Source organism: Mustela lutreola, chromosome 2 (assembly GCF_030435805.1).
Source record: "Mustela lutreola isolate mMusLut2 chromosome 2, mMusLut2.pri, whole genome shotgun sequence".
NCBI lineage: Eukaryota > Metazoa > Chordata > Mammalia > Carnivora > Mustelidae > Mustela > Mustela lutreola.
In genome coordinates, this window is record NC_081291.1 from 7,056,892 (window position 1) to 7,078,037 (window position 21,146).

General features: G+C 42.1%; 1 protein-coding gene across 1 annotated transcript; it reads right to left on the bottom strand.

Moving 5' to 3' along the window:
• Positions 1–1,897: 1,897 nt before the first annotated feature.
• Positions 1,898–17,726, bottom strand: LOC131823458 (zinc finger protein 699). The gene is made up of 6 exons (XM_059159858.1): positions 17,290–17,726; positions 14,616–14,704; positions 13,431–13,557; positions 9,314–9,412; positions 8,606–8,789; positions 1,898–8,250 (listed from the first exon to the last, which is right to left on the bottom strand). The coding sequence occupies exons 2-6, from the start codon at positions 14,661–14,663 to the stop codon at positions 6,792–6,794; spliced, it is 1,917 nt and encodes a 638-aa protein (XP_059015841.1). The 5' UTR covers positions 14,664–14,704; positions 17,290–17,726; the 3' UTR covers positions 1,898–6,791.
• Positions 17,727–21,146: the final 3,420 nt, after the last annotated feature.

Below are 21,146 nucleotides of genomic sequence, written 5' to 3' on the forward strand. Positions count from 1 at the left end.
GCTACCTGATTTCAAGCTTTACTACAAAGCTGTGATCACCAAGACAGCATGGTACTGGCATAAAAAAAGGCACATAGACCAGTGGAACAGAGTAGAGAGCCCAGATATGGACCCTCAACTCTATGGGCAAATAATCTTCGACAAAGCAGGAAAAAATATCCAGTGGAAAAAAAGACAGTCTCTTCAATAAATGGTGCTGGGAAAACTGGACAGCTATATGTAGAAGAATGAAACTCGACCATTCTCTTACACCATACAAAAAGATAAACTCAAAATGGATAAAAGACCTCAACGTGAGACAGGAATCCATCAGAATCCTAGAGGAGAACATAGGCAGTAATCTCTTCAATATCAGCCACAGCAACTTCTTTCAAGATATGTCTCCAAAAGCAAAGGAAACAAAAGTGAATATAAACTTTTGGGACTTCATCAAAATCAAAAGCTTCTGCACAGCAAAGGAACAGTCAAGAAAACAAAGAGGCAACCCACGGAATGGGAGAAGATATTTGCAAATGACAGTACAGACAAAAGGTTGATATCCAGGATCTATAATGAACTCCTCAAACTCAACACACATGAAACAGACAAGCATATCAACAAATGGGCAGAAGATATGGACAGACACTTCTCCAATAAAGACATACAAATGGCTATCAGACACATGAAAAAATGTTCATCACTAGCCCTCAGGGAGATTCAAATTAAAACTACATTGAGATATCACCTTACACCAGTTAGAATGGCCAAAATTAGCAAGACAGGAAACAACATGTGTTGGAGAGGATGTGGAGAAAGGGGAACCCTCTTATGCTGTTGGTGGGAATGCAAGTTGGTGCAGCCTCTTTGGAGAACAGTGTGGAGATTCCTCAAGAAATTAAAAATAGAACTTCCCTATGACCCTGCCATTGCACTCCTGGGTATTTACCCCAAAGATACAGATGGAGTGAAAAGAAGGGCCATCTGTACCCCAATGTTTATAGCAGCAATGGCCACGGTCCCCAAACTGTGGAAAGAACCAAGATGCCCTTCAACGGACGAATGGATAAGAAAGATGTGGTCCATATACACTATGGAGTATTATGCCTCCATCAGAAAGGACGAATACCCAACTTTTGTAGCAACATGGATGGGACTGGAAGAGATTATGCTGAGTGAAATAAGTCAAGCAGAGAGAGTCAATTATCATATGGTTTCACTTATTTGTGGAGCATAACAAATAGCATGGAGGACATGGGGAGTTAGAGAGGAGACGGGAGTTGGGAATTGGAAGGGGAGGTGAACCACGAGAGATTATGGACTCTAAAAAACAATCTGAGGGGTTTGAATTGGTGGGTGGGTGGGAGGTTGGGGTACCAAGTGGTGGGTATTATATAGGGCACAGATTGCATGGAGCACTAGGTGTGGTGAAAAAAATAATGAATACTGTTATGCTGAAAATAAATAAAAAATAAATTTTAAAAAAAGAATTATAGGATATTATCAACAAAATTTATGCCAACACGTTTGAAAAGTTATGGAATGGACAGGCACAATTTAGCAAAACCAATGCAAGAACAAATTAAAAAACTGACTAATCTTTTGTCTCCTTATATTTGGTGTAACTCACCAACGAAACTATCTTACAAAAGATTTCTGGGGAGAAAACCCAGAAGACAGATTCACTGGTGAACTATTCCAAACAGATAAGCACTAACTGGTTTAAATTTTATATAAAGTCTTCCAGAACAGTTTCCAACTGCTTTTATGCTTTTATGGGGCCACATAAATTTTACATAGAACACAGACAAGTACTTTAAAGGAAATTATAAGACAAACCTCTAATTAACAGACACAAAAATAATTTTTTTTATGTTGTATACTGAATCTAGCAAAATGAGAAAGCTAATAAGCCAATATCTACCATGTCCAAGTGTAGTTTATTCCAGGAAGACGAGGTTTACCATCTAAAAATCAAGGAATGTAGTTATTCACGTTAACAAACTGAAGGATTTTTTAAGACAATGACACACACAGAGAAGGCACTGGATAAAATATTCACTCACAATAAAAAAAAAAAACCTTGGCAAATTGAGAATAAAACAATTCTTTTCATTATTAAAAGTAATCTATGAAAAACTTGCAGCTATTATTATATTTATGAAATATGGAACATTTTCCCCTAAGACCAGGAACAGGGCAAAGATGTTCATATTCGTCATTTTTATTCATCACTGTAAACGAGTGAGGCAAAAAAAGTAAAAGACAAAATTTAGAAATCAAGTAAGACTTTCTTTTTTGTTATCAACAGAATTGTACACAGAAAATCCAAAATAATCCACGAACTATTTGAATATAATTCAAGTATAATAATTTAATTTATAAACGTCACTGGGTAAAAAGATCAATGTACAAAAAGACATTGTAATTCATGCTAGCTGAAAAATCAAAAAGGAAATAAATAAAAATATTTACAGAGCAAAACATACCACATACCTAGAAATAAATTAAAGAGATTCAAGACCTCTATAATTAAGCTAAAAAACACTGTTAAGACAAATTAAAGACAACCCAGGTAAAAGGATGATTACATTACATTTAATTGGAAGACTCAATATTGTAAAGATGTCAATTTCATTCAGGTTATGGCATCAAGTCAATGCAATTCCCAGCATACTCTCAGCTTACCTATGAAAACTGATAAGGAAATTCTAAAAATAATATAGAAACAAATGAGGAATAGAGAAGGCAAGACAATCTTAAAGAATAAAAATACTAGGGGCGCCCGGGTGGCTCAGTGGGTTAAGGCTCTGCCTTCAGCTCAGGTCATGATCCCAGGGTCCTGGGATCAAGACCTGCATTGGGCTCTCTGCTCGGCAGGGAGCCTGCTTCCCTTCCTCTCTCTCTGCCTGCCTCTCTGCCTACTTGTGATCTCTATCTGTCAAATAAATAAATAATTTTTCTTAAGTGCTGTTAAGTCTCTCACAACCAGATTTCTAAATGTACCGCAAAGCAACATAAGGGTTGAGAAGCCATCTTTAGCATTCTAAAAATACATTAACAGATGGCATCTGACCTGTCTCAGGGCCTGCTGAGTTACCAGACTTCAGTTCCCTCCTGTTGCTAAGACCCCAGTAAAGCACAACAAGCTAGCTCACAGTATTACCCCACTTGCCCACTGGGGCCTCCTCCCCTCGCCATATATCACAATGGTCAGGACTCTGATTGGGTTGGTGCAAACTCTACTCTGGTTTGGGGATGAGCACTCCAGCCAGTCCTGAACAAATCAGAGTATTACATTCCTCTGGCCACAGTGATTCGATAACAAGTGAGCCAATGAGATTCTATTATAATGATCACATTGGAGTTGCTCTTTTCTCCCTGAGACTTCAACCTAGAGAAAAAGCAGCCTGGATCTTCTGGGACCCACAACAGAAACAGCCTGCCACGAAGAACAGCTAAATGCAAGAAGATGCACAGCCAAGACACGGACACAGAACTCCTCCAGGTAAGAGCTTTTTAGCCCCAGGAGCCCAGGCATCCCTGAAACTAGTTGTACCCAAGGACTTATCAAAAATCAAACCAATAAATTCCCTTTATAATTCACACCAAAGAGAAGAGTGAAAAGACAAGCCAGAGCCAGGGAAAAGTAATCTGCAATGTATGTATGTATAATACACGTAAGTTATGAATATATATGATATATAACACATGATTTTATAAATGTATGTGTATGTAACTAGACACAGAAATATACATACATACAATAAAGGACAAGTAAGTAGAAGGAAATCCTTCACATAAAATAAAAACCAAAAATGAGTGAAATGCTTCAACAGGGTGCCCTCATAAAAGATACCAAACAGGGGCACCTGGGTGGCTCAGTCAGTTAAGCCACTGCCTTTGGCTCAGGTCACAACCTCAGAGTCCTGGGATGGAGCCCCACCTGGGGAAATCCCCCCTCAGGGGGGAGCCTGCTACTCCTTCTCCCTCTGCTCCTCCCGCCTGCCTGTGCTTGCTTTCTCTCAATTGAATAAATAAAATCTTAAAAAAAAAAAAAATTTTTAAAGATATCCAAATAGCCGGGACGCCTGGGTGGCTCAGTTGGTTGGACAACTGCCTTTGGCTCAGGTCATGATCTCAGAGTCCCGGGATCGAGTCCCGCATCGGGCTCCCAGCTCCATGGGGAGTCTGCTTCTCTCTCTGCCCTTCTCCTCACTCATGCTCTCTCTCCCTGTCTCTCTCTCAAATAAATAAATAAATAAAATCTTTAAAAAAAAAAAAAAAGATATCCAAATAGCCAATAAGCACATACAAAGTATTTACCATCACTACATGTCAGGTAACTGCAAACTAAAACCAAAGCAGGATATTACCTTGTCCTCTGCTGGATGCCTAAGATTAGAAAGGGCTGTCCAACTAGGTGGAATGACTGGAATTTGCATGCATTGCTTTTAGGAGAATAGATGGAAGCCACCTTTTCAAAAAACGGGAATACCTATTGAAACTAATGCTACAGCCAACCCTATGAGCCAGGGATCTCATTCCTACAAACAAAACATACATGAAGAGAAGTAAGTGTAAACCAGTAAAAAGAGCAATTAAGGAGAAAGACAACTATCACATGTCTCCCTGATATGAGGAAGTGGAGATGCAACGTGACGGGGTTTGGGGGTAGGAAGGAAGGGAGACAAACCATAAGAGACTCAATCTCACAGGGCAAACTGAGGGTTGCCAGGGTGAGGGGGGTAGAAAGAGGGAGGTGGGATTATGGACATTGGGGAGGGTATGGGCTATGGTGAGTGCTGTGAAGTGTGTAAACCTGGTTGATTCACAGACCGGTACCCCTGGGGCTAATAATACATTATATGTTTATTTTAAAAAATTTTAAAATTTAAGTATTAAAAAAAAGAGCAATTAAAAGGCTAACCAGACATCATGCTGAGAAAAGAAGCCAAACACATAATTGTACGCATTGTGTTTAAGCACTCAGATAAAGACCAAGAGGATCAAAAAGAAACAAACCTAATAAACTGAATAAAAGTCAAACTGTGGTTCCTCTGTGGGACAATTATTGAGAAGTCAGATAAATAAGCTTTCTTGAATCCTGGGAACCTCTGTTTATCACGGTATGTACGTAAGTGAAATTCCATCAAGCTATACACTGAAGATTAGCACATGTCGCGCATATTAGTGTATTTTTGCTTTACTGAAACAGCAGAAAATGATAAGGGATAAAGGGGAAATATGATGGGAAGGGGAAAGTGCAGCTAGATGTACTGAAGAAACACAAACCAATCAGCTCTCATCTTTCTCAAATAAAAGAGCAGAAAAATCTGTTGGAAGATGTCAAATGTAAATCTTCCTCCACTAAAACAGGATGATGCCCTGGTACCTAATTTTCCTTACTGTCCACAGCCCTTCTTGCCTGAGATGCCAGAGGAGTTGCAGAGATGTCTGTGCCCTGCAGCAAAATGACGTGATGGGCTTGCAAGACACAGATTAGCAATCCTGCTCTGAATTCGGGCCCCTCTATAGAGCCAGCTGACATGCCAGAGGGGCTGTCCTATCAGCAAAATGACAATGCTGGAACTTGCCAGAGAACCTAAGAAGCTGTGTATGACCGTGACAGGGGAACTTACAGAGAGGTCTACGGAGCTGCTGCCTCTGACGTTACTGAGGTTAAAGCATTTAATGTTCTGTTTCAAGCCAGTATTGACTGGTGAAAATGAGCTGGATGTAGAAGCCCACCAGGCCCCTATGTGTGTCTCCATCTTGTGGCCCCACTAAATGAAGGATAATAGCTTCTTCCCACTGCCTTCCAATTCTCATGCAAACTCTCTGTTTCAGACAGCCCTAACCCGGGACTGGATAGGAAACGATTCTGAGAAATGGAGTCCTAACCAGGTCCAAACTAACATACACAAGCCAGCTCAATCAACTTTACTTCTAGCTTTCTTGTCACAAGGTCCGTTTTTAAACTCAAAATATTGGGTCCAATTCCCAGCCACTAATGAGGACAAAGAACAAAATACAAAAACAACGTATTAGATACAACTCTCTGTTGAGATCTTTGCACTTATTAATTTCTGTTGAAATAACTTATTAGACAGAAAAAGGTTTTAATAGTAAAAACTGATAATCTCAAAAACTTTAGGTTCTTCTACTTAAAAAAAAAAAGAGAGAGAGAGAGAAAATATATTGGGTAGGCAATTTCCAGTAATCTCCCATACTAGATCAAAATGAAATTACCAATTACAAGAAAAAAAAATCACAAAAGAAATTACAAATACCAAAGTGTTGATACCATTATGACTGCACACCCGGCAAACAATGAGCATTAATTAGATATTAATTTTTTTTAAAAAAACACCCCTGCCTGATGAAAAACACCTTAAACCCCCTATGGGTCCAAAAGATTCTGTAACATAAAGAACATTTACATCTCGGCTGAAATAAAGGTACCTGTAATAAAATGTGGTTAGAACTAAAAAGGTATTAGAGGAAAATTTATCATCTGAAATAATTCATATCAGAAAACAGAAACTAACTATCAATGAGCCAGCAGTCCACTTTACAAGTGAGGTCCTGATCTGTGCTGCTCTTGTGAATTTTCTTATACACCGGAAGTGACATTCACAAAGGCATTCCCACAGGGCGTACGGACGCGGGTTTCTCTCAGCTCTGAGTTCTCAAGTCGTCAAACAGAGAAGCAACACTTTTTTGCTTTCTTATATTCACGGTGCATCTCCACAACGTTCCAGCTATGCTGCGAGGTGAAAACGCCTTGCAGACATTCCCACATTTCTTACCATTTACACATTTTCCCTAGTGTGAGTTTTCACATGTCTTCGAAAGTAGGCAGGACACACGAAGGCTTTCCCGCATTCCTTACATTCATATGGTTTCTCTCCAGTGTGGCTTCTTACATGTCTTCGAAAGGATGAGGGACAACTGAAGGCCTTCCCACATTCCAGACATTCGAAGGGTTTCTCCCCCGTGTGCATCCTTGCATGGACAGTAAGGTACGAAGAATGGCGAAAGGCTTTCCCGCATTCCTTACATTCATACGGTTTCTCCCCAGTATGTGTTCTCATGTGGATCCTCAGAGCTGAGGGGTAAATAAAGGCTTTGCCACATTTCTTACATTCATAAGGTTTCTCTCCAGTGTGAGTTCGTATATGAACTGTCAGGTGGGAAGAACTAATAAAGGCTTTCCCACATTCTTTACACTCGTAAGGCTTCTCTCCAGTGTGAGTTCTCAAGTGTTCGGTGAGGGACGAGGAACGGCTGAAGGCCTTCCCACATTCCTTACATTCATATTGTATCTTCCCAGTGTGATCTCTCACATGTGCTCTGAAGGATGAGGGACAACTAAAGGCTTTTCCACATTCCTTACATTCATAGGGTTTCTCCCTACTTTGATTTTTCACGTGTGTATTAAGGGAAGTGGGAAGATAGAAGGCTTTTCCACATTCCAGACATTCATAGGGTTTCTCTCCAGTGTGTTTTCTCATATGGATACTTAAGGAGGAGGGACAGTTGTAGGCTTTCCCACAGTCCTTACATTTATAGGGTTTCTCGCCTGTGTGTGTTCTGACATGGACAGTGAGTTTGGAGGATTCGCTGAAGGCCTTCCCACACTCTTTACACTCGTAAGGCTTCTCTCCAGTGTGAATTCGTATATGTATTATGAGGTGAGAGGAAGAACTAAAGGCTTTCCCACAGTCCTTACATTCATATGGCTTGTCTCCGCTGTGAATTCTTTTATGTTTGGAGAGTGAGGAGGAACAACTAAACGCCTTCCCACATTCCCTACATTCATAAGGCTTATCTCCACTGTGAATCCTTTTGTGTTCCGTCAGGGATGAAGAACAGCTAAAGGTTTTTCCACATTCCTTACATTCGAAGTTCATCTTTCCAGTGTGAATCTTCATATGTGCCCTAAAGAAGGAAGAACAACTGAAGGCTTTTGTACAGTCTTTACATTCATAGGGTTTCCCTTCGGTGGGATTTGTCACATGCTTCTTAAAACAAGCAAGAAAATGGAAAGCTTTCCCACATTCTTTACACTGATAGGGTTTGCTTCCAGTGTGAGACCTGATGTGATTCTTAAGGGACAAATGATCCGTGAAGGCCTTTTTACACTCATGGCATTCATAGGACTTTACTTCAGTAGTTCTCTTGAGTACATTCAGATGTGAAATTTGGCCCAAGGCTTGTCCACACCGATTCTCTTCACTGCATTCATAGATGTTCTCCACAACTGGACTTCTTTTAAAAATAAAAGCACATTATTAGTAATAAATAAACTTTTATCATTTTCAGTGACTAGGTACATTTTCTGCCCTGTCAACTTACAAGTTCAAAGTTCTCACAGAAGGGTCTACGATACCCAATATTACCACTGAGGTTTTCTTGACGTACAATTTTTCTGATAATTGCTTACAACTGAACTCTGTGTCAAACATTGAAGATTGCAATGTCTTTTGGGGAAAAAAAAATCTTGAAAAAATTCTTTATGAAATCACAATTTTGGAACAAATTCTAGATAAACATTTTTTAAGTTTTATGACATTTTAAGATTCTCTCCTGAGGCATTACTTTTTCTTTTATGAATGGCACTCACCTCAAATGTCTCTCATGGTTTTTGTTCTGATAACAAACACCCTGGTATTCCCAGTTTTTGTGTAAAATGGATGAGTGAGAATCATTCCTTTTGAATCTCACTATTTTCTGTTCATTGGATATTTCCTGTCCATAAATATCTTGTGGAGCTACTGATTCACTGGTTTTAAGCTGAATCTCAAAACCTGAAACAAAAAAGTACAGGTACCTATAAGCAAGGCACTTCTGGCAATGTGGCTGTTTCAGGACTTTGGTAATATGCAGAAGGGTCAAAACAGTAAGCAAGAAATTATTCCATGGAGACTGAGACTGACAGTAGCACAAATAAGGTACTATTAGGAAAACAAGGGGGACTTGGCTGGCTCAGTTGGAAAAGCATGCAACTCTTGATCTTGGGGCCATGAGCTTGAACCCTACGTGGGGTATAGAGACTGCTTCAATAAATAAAACTTAAAAAGGAAAACAAAATGAAAAGGAACCAGTTCCTTCCTAAAGTGCATATGACCAAATACTAACTTACAAGAAGAAATACGGGCAGTATTTCAGGAACAAGGGAAGGGTGAGAATACCGATAAAAGTCAAAATAGTAATCCAAGATAGCTGGAAGACCAGACTCCTCAAACAAAACAAAAGTTTTGCTTTGCTTTTATTTGATTTTTCCAAACCTAATATTCCCCCAACCAGGATAGTTTTTCCCAAGGACCCTTGCCTTCCTGGTGCTCCCCCTGGACAGGTCCTCCTTCCACTGTCTCCAGGTCCTCCTCCTGTTTCCACTGGGAGATCAGATATGGTGTGTGCAGTGGATACCCTGTTAACGCAGAAAGGCGCATCATGAGGAAAAACAATGATGATCCATAAACACTTCCATGAGACAGGGTCAAAATTTTGCTCTCCTGATACTGTAACGATGGGAAAGAGCAAACTGAATTTCTACAAAATGTGAAAAGTTTTTTTTTAACCAGGGGCAGGGTGGGGGAGTAGACAATGACAAAGACAATGACACAGCCTCTAATTTCTAGAACTGATGTGACATTCATTATCTAAACTTTAATATTAGAAGCTCATGTGATACAGCCAGGCCATTCTGTTCTCCTGTTGCACATTAGTAATCTCAGAATACCAACCTTAAACAAGATTACTCTGAACATGATAATTTTTTTTTAAGATTTTATTTGACAGAGAGAGATACAGCGAGAGAGGGAACACAAGCGGGGGGAGTGGGAGAGGGAGAAGCAGGCTTCCCGCTGAGCAGGAAGCCCGATGTGGGGCTTGATCCCAGGACCCTGGGATCATGACCTGAGCAAAAGACAGATGCTTAACTACTAGGCCACCCAGGCGCCCCTAGACCATGATAAAATTAAACAAATTAAGGCCACTACATAATTTAATCTAAGGATGACTCACCCAGTCACTGTGCCCCCGACGAAATACTTAATAATAAAATGTCTACCTTGGGGCGCCTGGGTGGCTCAGTGGGTTAAGCCACTGCCTTCGGCTCGGGTCATGATCCCAGGGTCCTGGGATCGAGTCCCACATCGGGCTCTCTGCTCAGCGGGGAGCCTGCTTCCTCCTTTCTCTCTCTGCCTGCCTCTCTGCCTACTTGTGATCTCTCTCTGTCAAATAAATAAATAAATTCTTTAAAAAAAAAAAATGTCTACCTCTTTGGGCAGCATCCAACCTAAAGGGACCCCCTGTGGACTGGGTTAGCAGTGTCCCTTGAAAAGTTATGGCCAAAGAGAGCCATGAAACAGAATAGAGAGGCAGAAATAGACCTACATATGGTCAGCTGATATATGACAAAGGAGCAAAGGCAATATGTGGAGAAGATAGTCTTTCCAAAAGAGACTGAAACAAGCCATCAACATGAAAGAAAATGAATCTAGAGGGACGCCTGGGTGGCTCAGTTGGTTAAGCAGCTGCCTTCGGCTCAGGTCATGATCCCAGGGTCCTGGGATCGAGTCCCACATCGGGCTCCTTGCTCGGCAGGGAGCCTGCTTCTCCCTCTGCCTCTGCCTGCCTCTTTGTCTGCCTGTGCTCGCTCTCTCTCCCTCTGTCTCTGGCAAATAAATAAATAAAATCTTTAAAAAAAAAAAAAAAATGAATCTAGACACAGACTTTTACATTCTTCACAAAATCAACTCAAAATGGGGACAGCTGGGTGGCTCAGTAGGTTAAGCATCTGCCTTCGGCTCAGGTCATGATCCTGGGGTCCTGGGATCGAGCCCCACATCGGGTTCCTTGCTCAGCGGGGAGCCTGTTCTCCCTCTACCTGTGGCACCCCCTGCTTGCACACGCGCTCTCTCTGACATAAAAATAAAATCTTAAAAAAAAAAAAACTCAAAATGGATCAAAGAGCTAAATAAAAATGCAAAATTTTGAAACTCCTCAAAGAAAATATCATATGAAAAGATATCCGAACATATCATCAGGAAAATACAAATTAAAACAATGAGAAACCGCCACACCTTAGATCACCTATGAGAACAGCTAAAATTCAGAACACCGACAGCAACAAATGCTGGCAAGACTGTGAACAGGAGCTCTCATTCACTGCTGCGGGGAATGTGAGATGGTCCAGCACTTGGGGAGATAGTCTGGCAGCTTCTTACAAAACTAATCTTACCATATGATCAGCAATCACTCTCCTTGGAATTTACCCAAAGGAGCTGAAAACACGTCCACACAAAAACCTGCACACGCATGTTTACTGCAGCTTTATTCACAGCTGCCCAAACTTAGAAACAATTAAGATGTCCTTCAGAGGGTGAAGGAATAAAACTGTGTTACACCCAGACAATAAAATATTATTCAGAACCAGAAAGAAAAGAATTATCAAGCCATGAAAAGACACGAAAGAAGCATAAATGCACATTACTAAGTGAAAGAAGCCACTGAAAAAAAAAATCTATATAGTATATGATTCCAACTATAAGACATTCTTAAAAAAAAGCCAAAACTGGGACGCCTGGATGGCTCAGTGGGTTAAGCCGCTGCCTTCGGCTCGGGTCATGATCTCAGGGTCCTGGGATCCAGTCCCGCATTGGGCTCTCTGCTCAGCGGGGAGCCTTCTTCCTCCTCTCTCTCTGCCTTCCTCTCTGCCTACTTGTGATCTCTCTCTGTCAAATAAATAAATAAAATCTTTAAAAAAAAAAAAAAAAAAAAAGCCAAAACTATGGAAAGAGTAAAAAGATTGGTGGTTGCCACAGGTTAGTAGGGAAGGAGATGAACTGACAAGGCAAAGAGGACTTTTAGGGCCGTGGAAGTACTCTGTATGATACTCTAACGATGAATATGTACCATTACATCTTTGTCCAAAGCACAGAATGTATTCTGTGTTGAATGATGGACTCAGGGTGATGATGATGATGTGTCAGCTCCAGCTCATCAACTGTAACAAATGCACCACTCTGGCAGGAGATGTGGATAGTGGAAGAGGCTATACCTGGATGGGAGCAGGGTGTACAGAAGTCCCTGTTATCTACCACTCACTTCCGCTCGGAATCTACAACTGCTCTAAAAAAAGTAAGTGTATTGAAATAAAATAGCCTGTTCCTTCTTGAAACTTCAGAATGTTATTTTATTTGGAAATAATGTATCTTATCTAGAAATATGTAGCTATAATCAAGTAAAGATGGAGTTATACTGGATTAGGGTCAGTCTTAAATCCACTGAGCAGTGTCCTTTAAAGGAAAGGCATAGAGACAGAGGAAGAGGGCCATGTGAAGATAAAGGCAGAGATTAGAATGATCCAGCTACACAGGGTGTCTGGCTGGCTCATTCAACTCATGATCTCCTGCATGAGCTGCTCATTCAGCTCATGCAACTCCTGATCTCAGGACGGTGGATTCCAGCCCCACGTTGGGTGTAGAGATCACTTAAAAATAAAATCTTAAAAAAAAAAAAAAAGAAAGAAAAAGGTATCACTGCAAACCAAGAAATGCCAACAACTGCTGGCAACCACCAGAAACTAGGGAGAGACCAGGAGAGACTTCTGCCATAGAGCCTTCAAAAGGAGCATGGCCCTATTGACACCCAGATTTTGTACTTCCAGTAGCCAGAAATGTGAAAGAGTAAGTTTCTGCTGTTTTTAGCCACAGTTTGGGGTACTTTATTATGAAAGGCCTAGGAAACCAATACAGCCTGCTTCCAAGACCCATCTCCAAAGCACTCACCCAAAGTACAAACCCAATAATATGTACTTTTTAGCACCTTCATTCGGAAACATACCGCAGCTCCCCATGTCATGTGTTCTCTCTCTCTGCACTAAGTAATGACCCCTCTTGTTTACAGGTATCTTTCTGAGTAAAGAGCATTGATGTCAGTAAAATTCTCATAAGGACCCAAACCACAAACCTCCCTAAGGCCCAAAGTGACCCCTGAAGTCTGTGCCCGCACTTCTAACACTTAATAACCCTCAAGACTTTTAGCCACAAGAAAAATAAAGACAGTGACGCCTGGGTGGCTCAGTCAGTCAGGCATCCGCCTTCGGCTCAGGTCATGATCCCAGGGTCCTGAGATCGAGTCCCACATCTGGCTCCCAGCTCAGCAGGGAGTCGGCTGCTCTCCCTGCTTGTGCTCACTCGCTTTCTCTCTCTTTGACAAATAAGTAAATAAAATCTTAAGAAAAGAAAAGAAAAAGAAAAAGGCAGTTCACTATACACGTTTATGTGATGGTGAAGCCATTAGACTCTAAGTTCTTTGGGGCCTGTGACAATGTCGGTCTTATTTACCAATTCGTTCCAATTCCTCAGCCTAACTCCTGGAACAAGATCAATTAGTGAAATTATTTTCTAAACAACTAAATGAAGGAATGTTGCCATTCTTACCTAGTGAGGCCAGGTTCTGAAAGTTTTCCAGCATCACATCTCTGTAGAGGCTCCTCTGAGCCAGATCCAGCAGAGCCCATTCCTCCTGGGTGAAGTCCACAGCCACATCCTCAAAGACCACCGAGTCCTAAAACATCCCAAATATATCCGTTCAGAAAGGTGCCTATTCTCCCCACATGTGCAAGAAGACTGATGAGGCTGCTAACACTAGGGAACTGAGAATCAATTCATAGGAAGTTCTGAAGATTTTATGGTCTCCCAACATCTACCCTAGAGTTCAGACATCTAATCTTTCTCTTTCTATTCATTACATCCTTCCTAACTGACCCCATCCTGTCTCATGGATCTAACCACACTTCTAAAACACCAAGTTTATCTCTCACACGGTTTGATGGTGACCAATTCCAGTCTTATAATGATCCAAGACAGTCCAGAGCCAATAGCAGAAATGACAGAAATGCTCTAGAGGTGAAATAATTTCCACACTGACACAAACAATTTCACCTGCTTCCTTCTTTCCCACCACAGCAATCAGCACAACATAAAAGACTGTGCCAACTACAAGTGAGATTTAAATGCATAAAAATACACTGAGGGGGGCACCTGGGTGGCTCAGTGGGTTAAAGCCTCTGCCTTCGGCTCAGGTCATGATCCCAGGGTCCTGGGATCGAGCCCTACATCGGGCTCTCTGCTCAGCAGGAAGCCTGCTTCCTCCTCTCTCTCTGCCTGCCTCTCTGCCTACTTGTGATCTCTGTCAAATAAATAAATAAAATCTTAAAAAAAAAAAAATACACTGAGGAACAGGGAGCATTCCCCTTCCCACAAACCTGAGGCCCAGGAGCCTTGCAAAAATACAACTTGCAACTCAGGCCCACAGTTGGCTTGTACTCTAGGCCAGGGGTCAGCGAACTACAGCATATGGGCTAAATCCAGCCTACTACTTGCTTGTGTAAGTGAAGTTTTATTGGAACACAATAAAACATTTGTTTATGTACTGCCTGTGGCTGCTTTCAAACTAAATTCACGGTTTAATTGCAACAGAAACTCTAGAACCTTCAATGTCTAAGATACTTACAATGTGGCCCCATAGAGAAATAGATTGCTGACCACTGCTTTAAACAATTAGGAGGTCAAGGACTTGGTGGGATGGAAAATGCTTTTGGAGAATCATTAGCTTCTACCTACCTGTGTCATATTTTTCTGTAACTCAGCAGCCCTTTTTTCTTCTTCCATGTTCCCTTCATGAAGAAAGTCAGAGCACTGAGAGGTTAGAGCTAAAGCAGGAGAAAGAAAACACGAGAATCCAGGTCTCCCCACAATTTCCAAAACTCATGAGCCTGGATGCTACAGCACATCCATTATGAGGGGCCGCTTCCCTCAAAACACACACCCACACACACACACACGTATAAAGCATATGCCCAAGACACCCAACCAAATACACACACTGATCTTTTAAGGAGGTGGAATAATCTTACCTCCACTAGAGCTTTAAAAAAAAAAAAAATTGCTGGGGTCCCTGATAATTTAAAAAGGTTAAAAATGGCTAAAAGTCCCATGTTCTAACTTAACTGAAATCTAAAAAAGTTGAGCTGTCAGTTTTCCCATGATAATGGAAAACAAAAAACAGCAGACAATGCCTGCCACCATAAAAATACACAGTGTCAAATCCCAAAAGGCACTTATAGCTGTGACATCTGATGGCTCCACTCCCAGTATTTCTTACTTCTGCACCACTGGCAGGCTAACAGGAATTACTGCTCAGACCCTGACCACTGACCCCTTCATGGGCTGCAGGGCCTCTGAAACTTGATTTTTGCGAAAAAGCACCAATGTACTAAACTCCACATGTAAGAGGCAGAGAAGACTGCCAAGCTGTGACTCTCCTGCTAAACTGTGCCTACACAGTACAGAAAAGCAGAGCAAAACACCATAAGTGAAGTTAGTAACATGTCATCTCCGACAGCGGCATGTGCAGCTCTAGTACATAAATTTAAAATAACAAAAACACAACAATTTTTCCCAGGCAGTGGATCTAGTAGGACATTCTTTTAAAAGACTTTATTTATTTATTTGTCAGAGAGAGAGAGCAAGCACAGGCAGGCAGAGGTAGAGGGAGAAGCAGGGTCCCAGCCGAGTAGGGAGCCCATCCTGGGCTCAATCCCAGGACCCTGGTATCATGACCCAAGCCAAAGGCAGCCGCTTAACTGACTGAGCCACCCAGGCGTCCCCCAGTAGTACATTTTAAAACCGATAAAAATCACAACATCCTTCACTAAATTAAAAAGGTGCCATTTGAGCAACTGTGATGTAAGAATGATCTTCAGAGAGCTTTTCTTTTAGAGAAGCTCTGCAAATCAGGTATTATTACAACCAGGTTATAGCTGAGAAATCTGAGAATCAATTAACCATAAACTCAAAGTTATCCAGTCAGAAAGCTGCTAAGGTGTATGTAACACAGGATGTATCACACAGATGGGTGTGTGAATGCAGGCCTGTCTGGCTTCAGAGCCTAAACTCCCAATGAGTCTATTTCTGAACATATACCCTACAGTTTATTTGTTAGTGAGGCCGTTATAACTAACATGATGAGAGTCTAGCCTAGAACTCTACTGTGCACTACGGAAAGTAGACAGATGAAGTATTCTATTTACATGTCTTATCTTGGGGCGCCTAGGTGGCTCAGGTGGTTAAGTGTCCAACTCTTGAATTCATCTCAGGTCATGATCTCAGGGTCGTGGGAACAAGCCCTGCATCAGGCTCTGTGCTCAGTGCAAAGTCTGTTTGTCCCTCTTCCTCTGGTCTCTCTCTCTCTCTCTCTCTGGAGAGAGATTAATTAATTAATTAATTAATTTTTCAGAAATCTTTAAAATAAATAAATAAATGTTTTATCTTCGAGCTCCTTTGACTAGGCTCTCTTTTTGGTCAAGGAAGCTTCCCTTAAGGCCTTTACCTCTTGCTCCTTTATTTCATATTTACTTAACTAATATTTACCCCAATCCCACTACATACAGTCACAGGGGATATAGCACAGAACAAAACATGAAGGACGCGGATGTTATAATCATGAGAGGGAGCAGTAAATGAACAAGATGTAAAAGGTGTGGTATACGATATACAATAATGCAGTATATTACAGGGATAAAGAGGCACACACACATTCATTTTTAGCCAGTTAGGAATACTTTTGTGGCAGGGAAGCAGAAAATTAAAAGAAGTGTTTCAGATAACACTGGAAATCCACAGTTGGTGTGGTACATATATTCACGAATTTATGTGAATATCATCAACTCCCAGAGAAAATAAAATCAGTACGAGTCGGCTAATCATTAACTTAAGGATGTTAAAAGAACAGCATAAATGTCTAGGGAAATGAAAGTAGGACAAAATTAATATTAAAAAAAAATAAAAAGAATCATAAAAATGAACAAGTGCTCACTTAACTGAGCCATCCATTCCTATGTAAATGCTGAAATGATAGAATAATTCCCTCTGGGATCAGGAACAAGGCAAAGATGCAAGTTATATGCTATTCTAGTACTGACTGTCCACTAATGGACACTAGCAAACACACTAAATTAGTAAGAAAGCAAGGTACTGGAATAAAAGAGAAAACGCTGCAAATGACACATGATCTCATTCTCGGTGTGAAATTCAAAATAACCTACAGATAAATGATTAAAATTTATAGCTGCATTCGACTTTGAAGGGAGTTACAGAGATACTAAGTAATCAGTTCACGTTTATGTACCTGAATAAAATGTATCAAACTGATGCCCACAGGCAAGGGAAAATTCACGGATCAAAGATCTGCACCAGAAGGGGAGATGGGAACGGAGTGGAGGCAAACGTCGCTCACCGAACACGCCGAAATCCACTGACCAGCGTACAGACGAGGTGGAGGCGCTCGTCCTCGTGACCGAATGGCAGGGATGCTTTTACTTTCCGAAAAGACAGCAGAGGATGCTCTGGAAGGCCGACTACAGAGGAAGGTGGTTCGCTAACGCTAGCCTGCTGCCGACTCACCCCCGCTGCTAGACGCAGCCCACAGCTCCTGATTCAGTGAGTTTGGAACCAGCCGCGGCAGAGCGGGGGACCCCCGGTGCTGGGTTCCGGCTGAGGCAGGGGGCACGGCCAGAGCGGCCGTCCGCCCAGTGCCAACCTCTCCCCTTCCCAGAGGCCGGACCTGGGGCTGACCAGACCGAGTCCGGAAGGACGCGGCGAACCAGAGCAAAAAACTACCCCAGACGCGAGTGTGGCCCCGTGAAGCTATGGCCGCCAGCTCGCGCACGCGCAGGAGCGCACTTCTGCTTCCGGTTTCTGAGCCGCGCACAACGTGAGGGGCGGGGCCTAGTGAGCTGAGCTATAAGGATTGCGAGTCAGGGGGCGGGGCGGGGCAGAAGTCCGCGGGGGCAATGACGGGAGGAGGTTGCTGGCAGCCGCAAGCGCGAGAAAAATGCTAGTTTCTTCTTGCAGAGAGACGCGTTTGGGGCCTGAGGCTGGATCAGCGCAGGACTTGGGGTTGGACGGGGCTCCCAGGGGCCTCCGGTCAGTGGTGGGATTTGGTTGTTTAGACTTGTGGGGCGGAGCTGGGGCGAGACAGCGCCTAGGGGCGTGGCTTAGTTGTGTGTTCCGGAGGGTAGGCTTTAGGGTGGGACCAGTGCGAGGGGCGGGACTTGGTTGAAAATTCTTGGGGAGTTAAGGTCTAGGGGGTGGCCATGGTGATTAGGGCTAGCGGCGGGTGTAGGGTTAGGGCCTCCCATCCCAGCTCAGGAGTCAGAAAACCGGACACTCATCAGTTGCATTTATACGCTTCTCCACGATGTCGTACACAGGACACAATACTTAGAACTTTGAGCCTATACCAATTCCTAGGATCTCCCATTCATTTTGTCCTCTCATTAGGTCTTTAGTTTTCCTTTTCATTGTTTTATCGATTACTGCTCTTGCAGAGAAAGGCGATTGATGTAGGTCCCTTTACGTGGAAACCTTGCTCTCCTGTAATACTTGTCAGTCCGTTATGTTGACTTTCCATATAAATAACATTTTCTGTTCTTATTAACTCTTTAATTTTCTTCTTCTTGTTTGTGCAGGGCCTCTCAAATTGTCATAAAGTCGAAAAGAAATCAAGCATTCTTGTCTTTGTTAGTAATGATTATCAAGAATCCTAGGTAAGCCAGGTTGTGTTCTTTATCAAGTTAATGAAGTCCCTTTTAAAATCTGGCTTTATGAAGACGTTATACCAGTTTTTGATCAGTGTCATCAAATGTGTATGCATCTACTGAATTGGTAATGTAATTTTGCTCCTTTAACTCTCTTTATGATATCGTATCTGTATAAATATTTAATTCTGTATAACTCAATGAATCTATACCTTTTAAAAATTGGTTTCTCGGTTTCCTAGCTTGCTTTTATAGAAGTCTTCACAAACACTAGAGTATAAAAGTATTTTCCTAATTTTCTTCCACATTTTATTATTTTTAAAACTTTTCAATCTTTACTCTTCCAGGAATGCATTTTGGCATGTAGTGTGAGGTGGACATTCGTTACACTAACAAGCACAGCTGTACTCTGTATATTGGCCCCTAGGTTTATTTCTTCACTATAGGCTAAGACTCATTAACTCAAAAGCCTGGGGCCAAACTCAAACTCAAACTTGTACATATCCAAAATGGCCTAAACAAGCACATTTTTAGCTATTCAGAGCCTTTCTGCTTTACATACTCTGTGAAACCATCTCCCAGCATCTACTGAACATTGGTAAAATAGAGACTTGTGATTAGAAGACACTGAGCTGCTGTGACCTGTCAGAGCACACTCCCTCCCAGATGCTGTTCTGCCTCAGGGGTTGCCTTGCTCTCTTCCCTTCTGGATGGTGGCTCCTGAGCCATAAGCCTTTGGATGGTCCCATGGCTGGGACTTTCCCTTTCATGCAACTCTGTCCAAGTGCCACCCTGTCAAAGGAAAAACGGTGGTGGATTTAAGGTGGTAAAACATTTTATTCAGTACTATTGCATCATGGAAAAAGAGACCTCCATATAGAACCAGGTTCAATTCCAAATATCCCATGGGCAAATGAGAATTTATAGCCAAGGGGCATGTTGGAAGTTGATGGATGGAAAATTAGTAAGGGGAAACATCAGAGATAAGAGGGGTTCCTGGATTCCTAAATCAACCTAACAGGACTCTTGCTGAAGGTAGGCCAGATGATTGGACATCCCCTAAGGGATGAGGAAACTGAGTAGATATCAAGGATGATCAGATATAGAGGATGGGAAATTCTGGCCTAACTGACTTGCTAAAATTAGACAATACAGAGAAGTCCAAAAGCCAAGATCTAGTGGCAGGGGAGTTCAGGAGATCCTGAGTAGAGTTTGGTGAAGAAGAGAATCTTTGTCAACCCAGTAAAGCTCATTGGATGTTACGGCTTCTTGTGGTCCTATCTTTTTCCTAAATCTGCCTCCAAATCTCTCAGATTCCCTACAGTAATCTGGTGATCAGGGTAGGACTGAGGTAATCAGGAAAGAGGTATAGGGACCACACTCAATAGGGCAATCAATCAGCAAAGCTATACTGGACAGCCTCAAGTGGTTGAAACTCTGAAACACCTCTGTTGTCTATTTGGTGTTGCTCTGTGCTGTTTTACTCTACAGTTTTTGTGATCTCCCACTATGTCTCATTAGCCTCACCAAGTGGTGGTACAGGTGAAGCAGGCAGGCTGGTCCAAGGACTTGGAAGAGGGTCCCTTGGTTCTTGGCTTCTCGAAGGACAGAAATCACACGCAAACCAGAAAAAGTGAAAGCAGAGTTTACTGAGTAGTGTGAGTGACAGAAAATAACAAATGGAGTGTATGGGAGACTTGAAAAGGAAAAGTAAATGAGTCTTGTCCTTGGTTGGTTGGGGTTAGGGGTTGATATTGGAAAGGGGTCCAGAGTACATGTCTCTTGAGGGGACCAGGATGAGGTCCATTCAAAGGTAAGTGTCAGGTGAACAATAGGTATCATGGCAATAGGTAGGGGTATTGATGCCAGTATCAGCTGAGGCTTCTTCAAAACGAATGTCCTGGAATGTGTTTGGGATCTGGCTCTGCTTAGGTGTGATCAGGTGTTTGGGGCCTAGGACAAAACTCAGAAAATGATCAACTTCCTTGCATCCCCTTTGAAGGAGGAGTATAGCTTTTATGACTTATTCAAAGGTAAAATATTGAACATGAGTAAATGGGGCCTAACAGCAAAATAGCAGACATAGAACCAATCTAAAATGGAGTCAGGGGTGCCTGGGTGGCTCAGTTAGTTAAGTATCTGTCTTCTGCTCAGGTTATGATCCTAGAGTCCCAGGACTGAGCCCCTCACCAGGTTCCCCATTCAGTGGGGAGTCTGCATGTCTTTCTGCCCTTTGCCCCACTCATGCTCACTCTCTCTTTCTTTCTCTCAAATAAGTATATGGGTGCCTGGGTGGCTCAGTTGGTTAAGTGACTGCCTTCGGCTCAGGTCATGATCCTGGGGTCCTGGGATCAAGTCCCACATCGGGCTCCCAGCTCCATGGAGAGTCTGCTTCTCCCTCTGCCCTTCTCCCATCTCATGCTCTCTCTCGGTCTCTCTCTCTCTCAAATAAATAAAATCTTTTTTAAAAAATAAGTAAATATATACAATCTTTTTAAAATTTTTTTTATAAAAATAGGGGTGCCTAGGTGACTCAGTGGGTTAAAGCCTCTGC

Bases quoted from the DNA above. Each gene is read 5' to 3' on its own strand.
- LOC131823458 (XM_059159858.1), bottom strand. From the start codon at position 14,663: ATGGAAGAAGAAAAAAGGGCTGCTGAGTTACAGAAAAATATGACACAG. The intron at 13,558-14,615 runs GTAGGTAGAAGC...GGGATGTTTTAG, and splicing joins TACAGAAAAATATGACACAG to GACTCGGTGGTCTTTGAGGA. The intron at 8,790-9,313 runs GCAAGGGTCCTT...TTTTTGTTTCAG, and splicing joins CCAGGGGGAGCACCAGGAAG to GTTTTGAGATTCAGCTTAAA.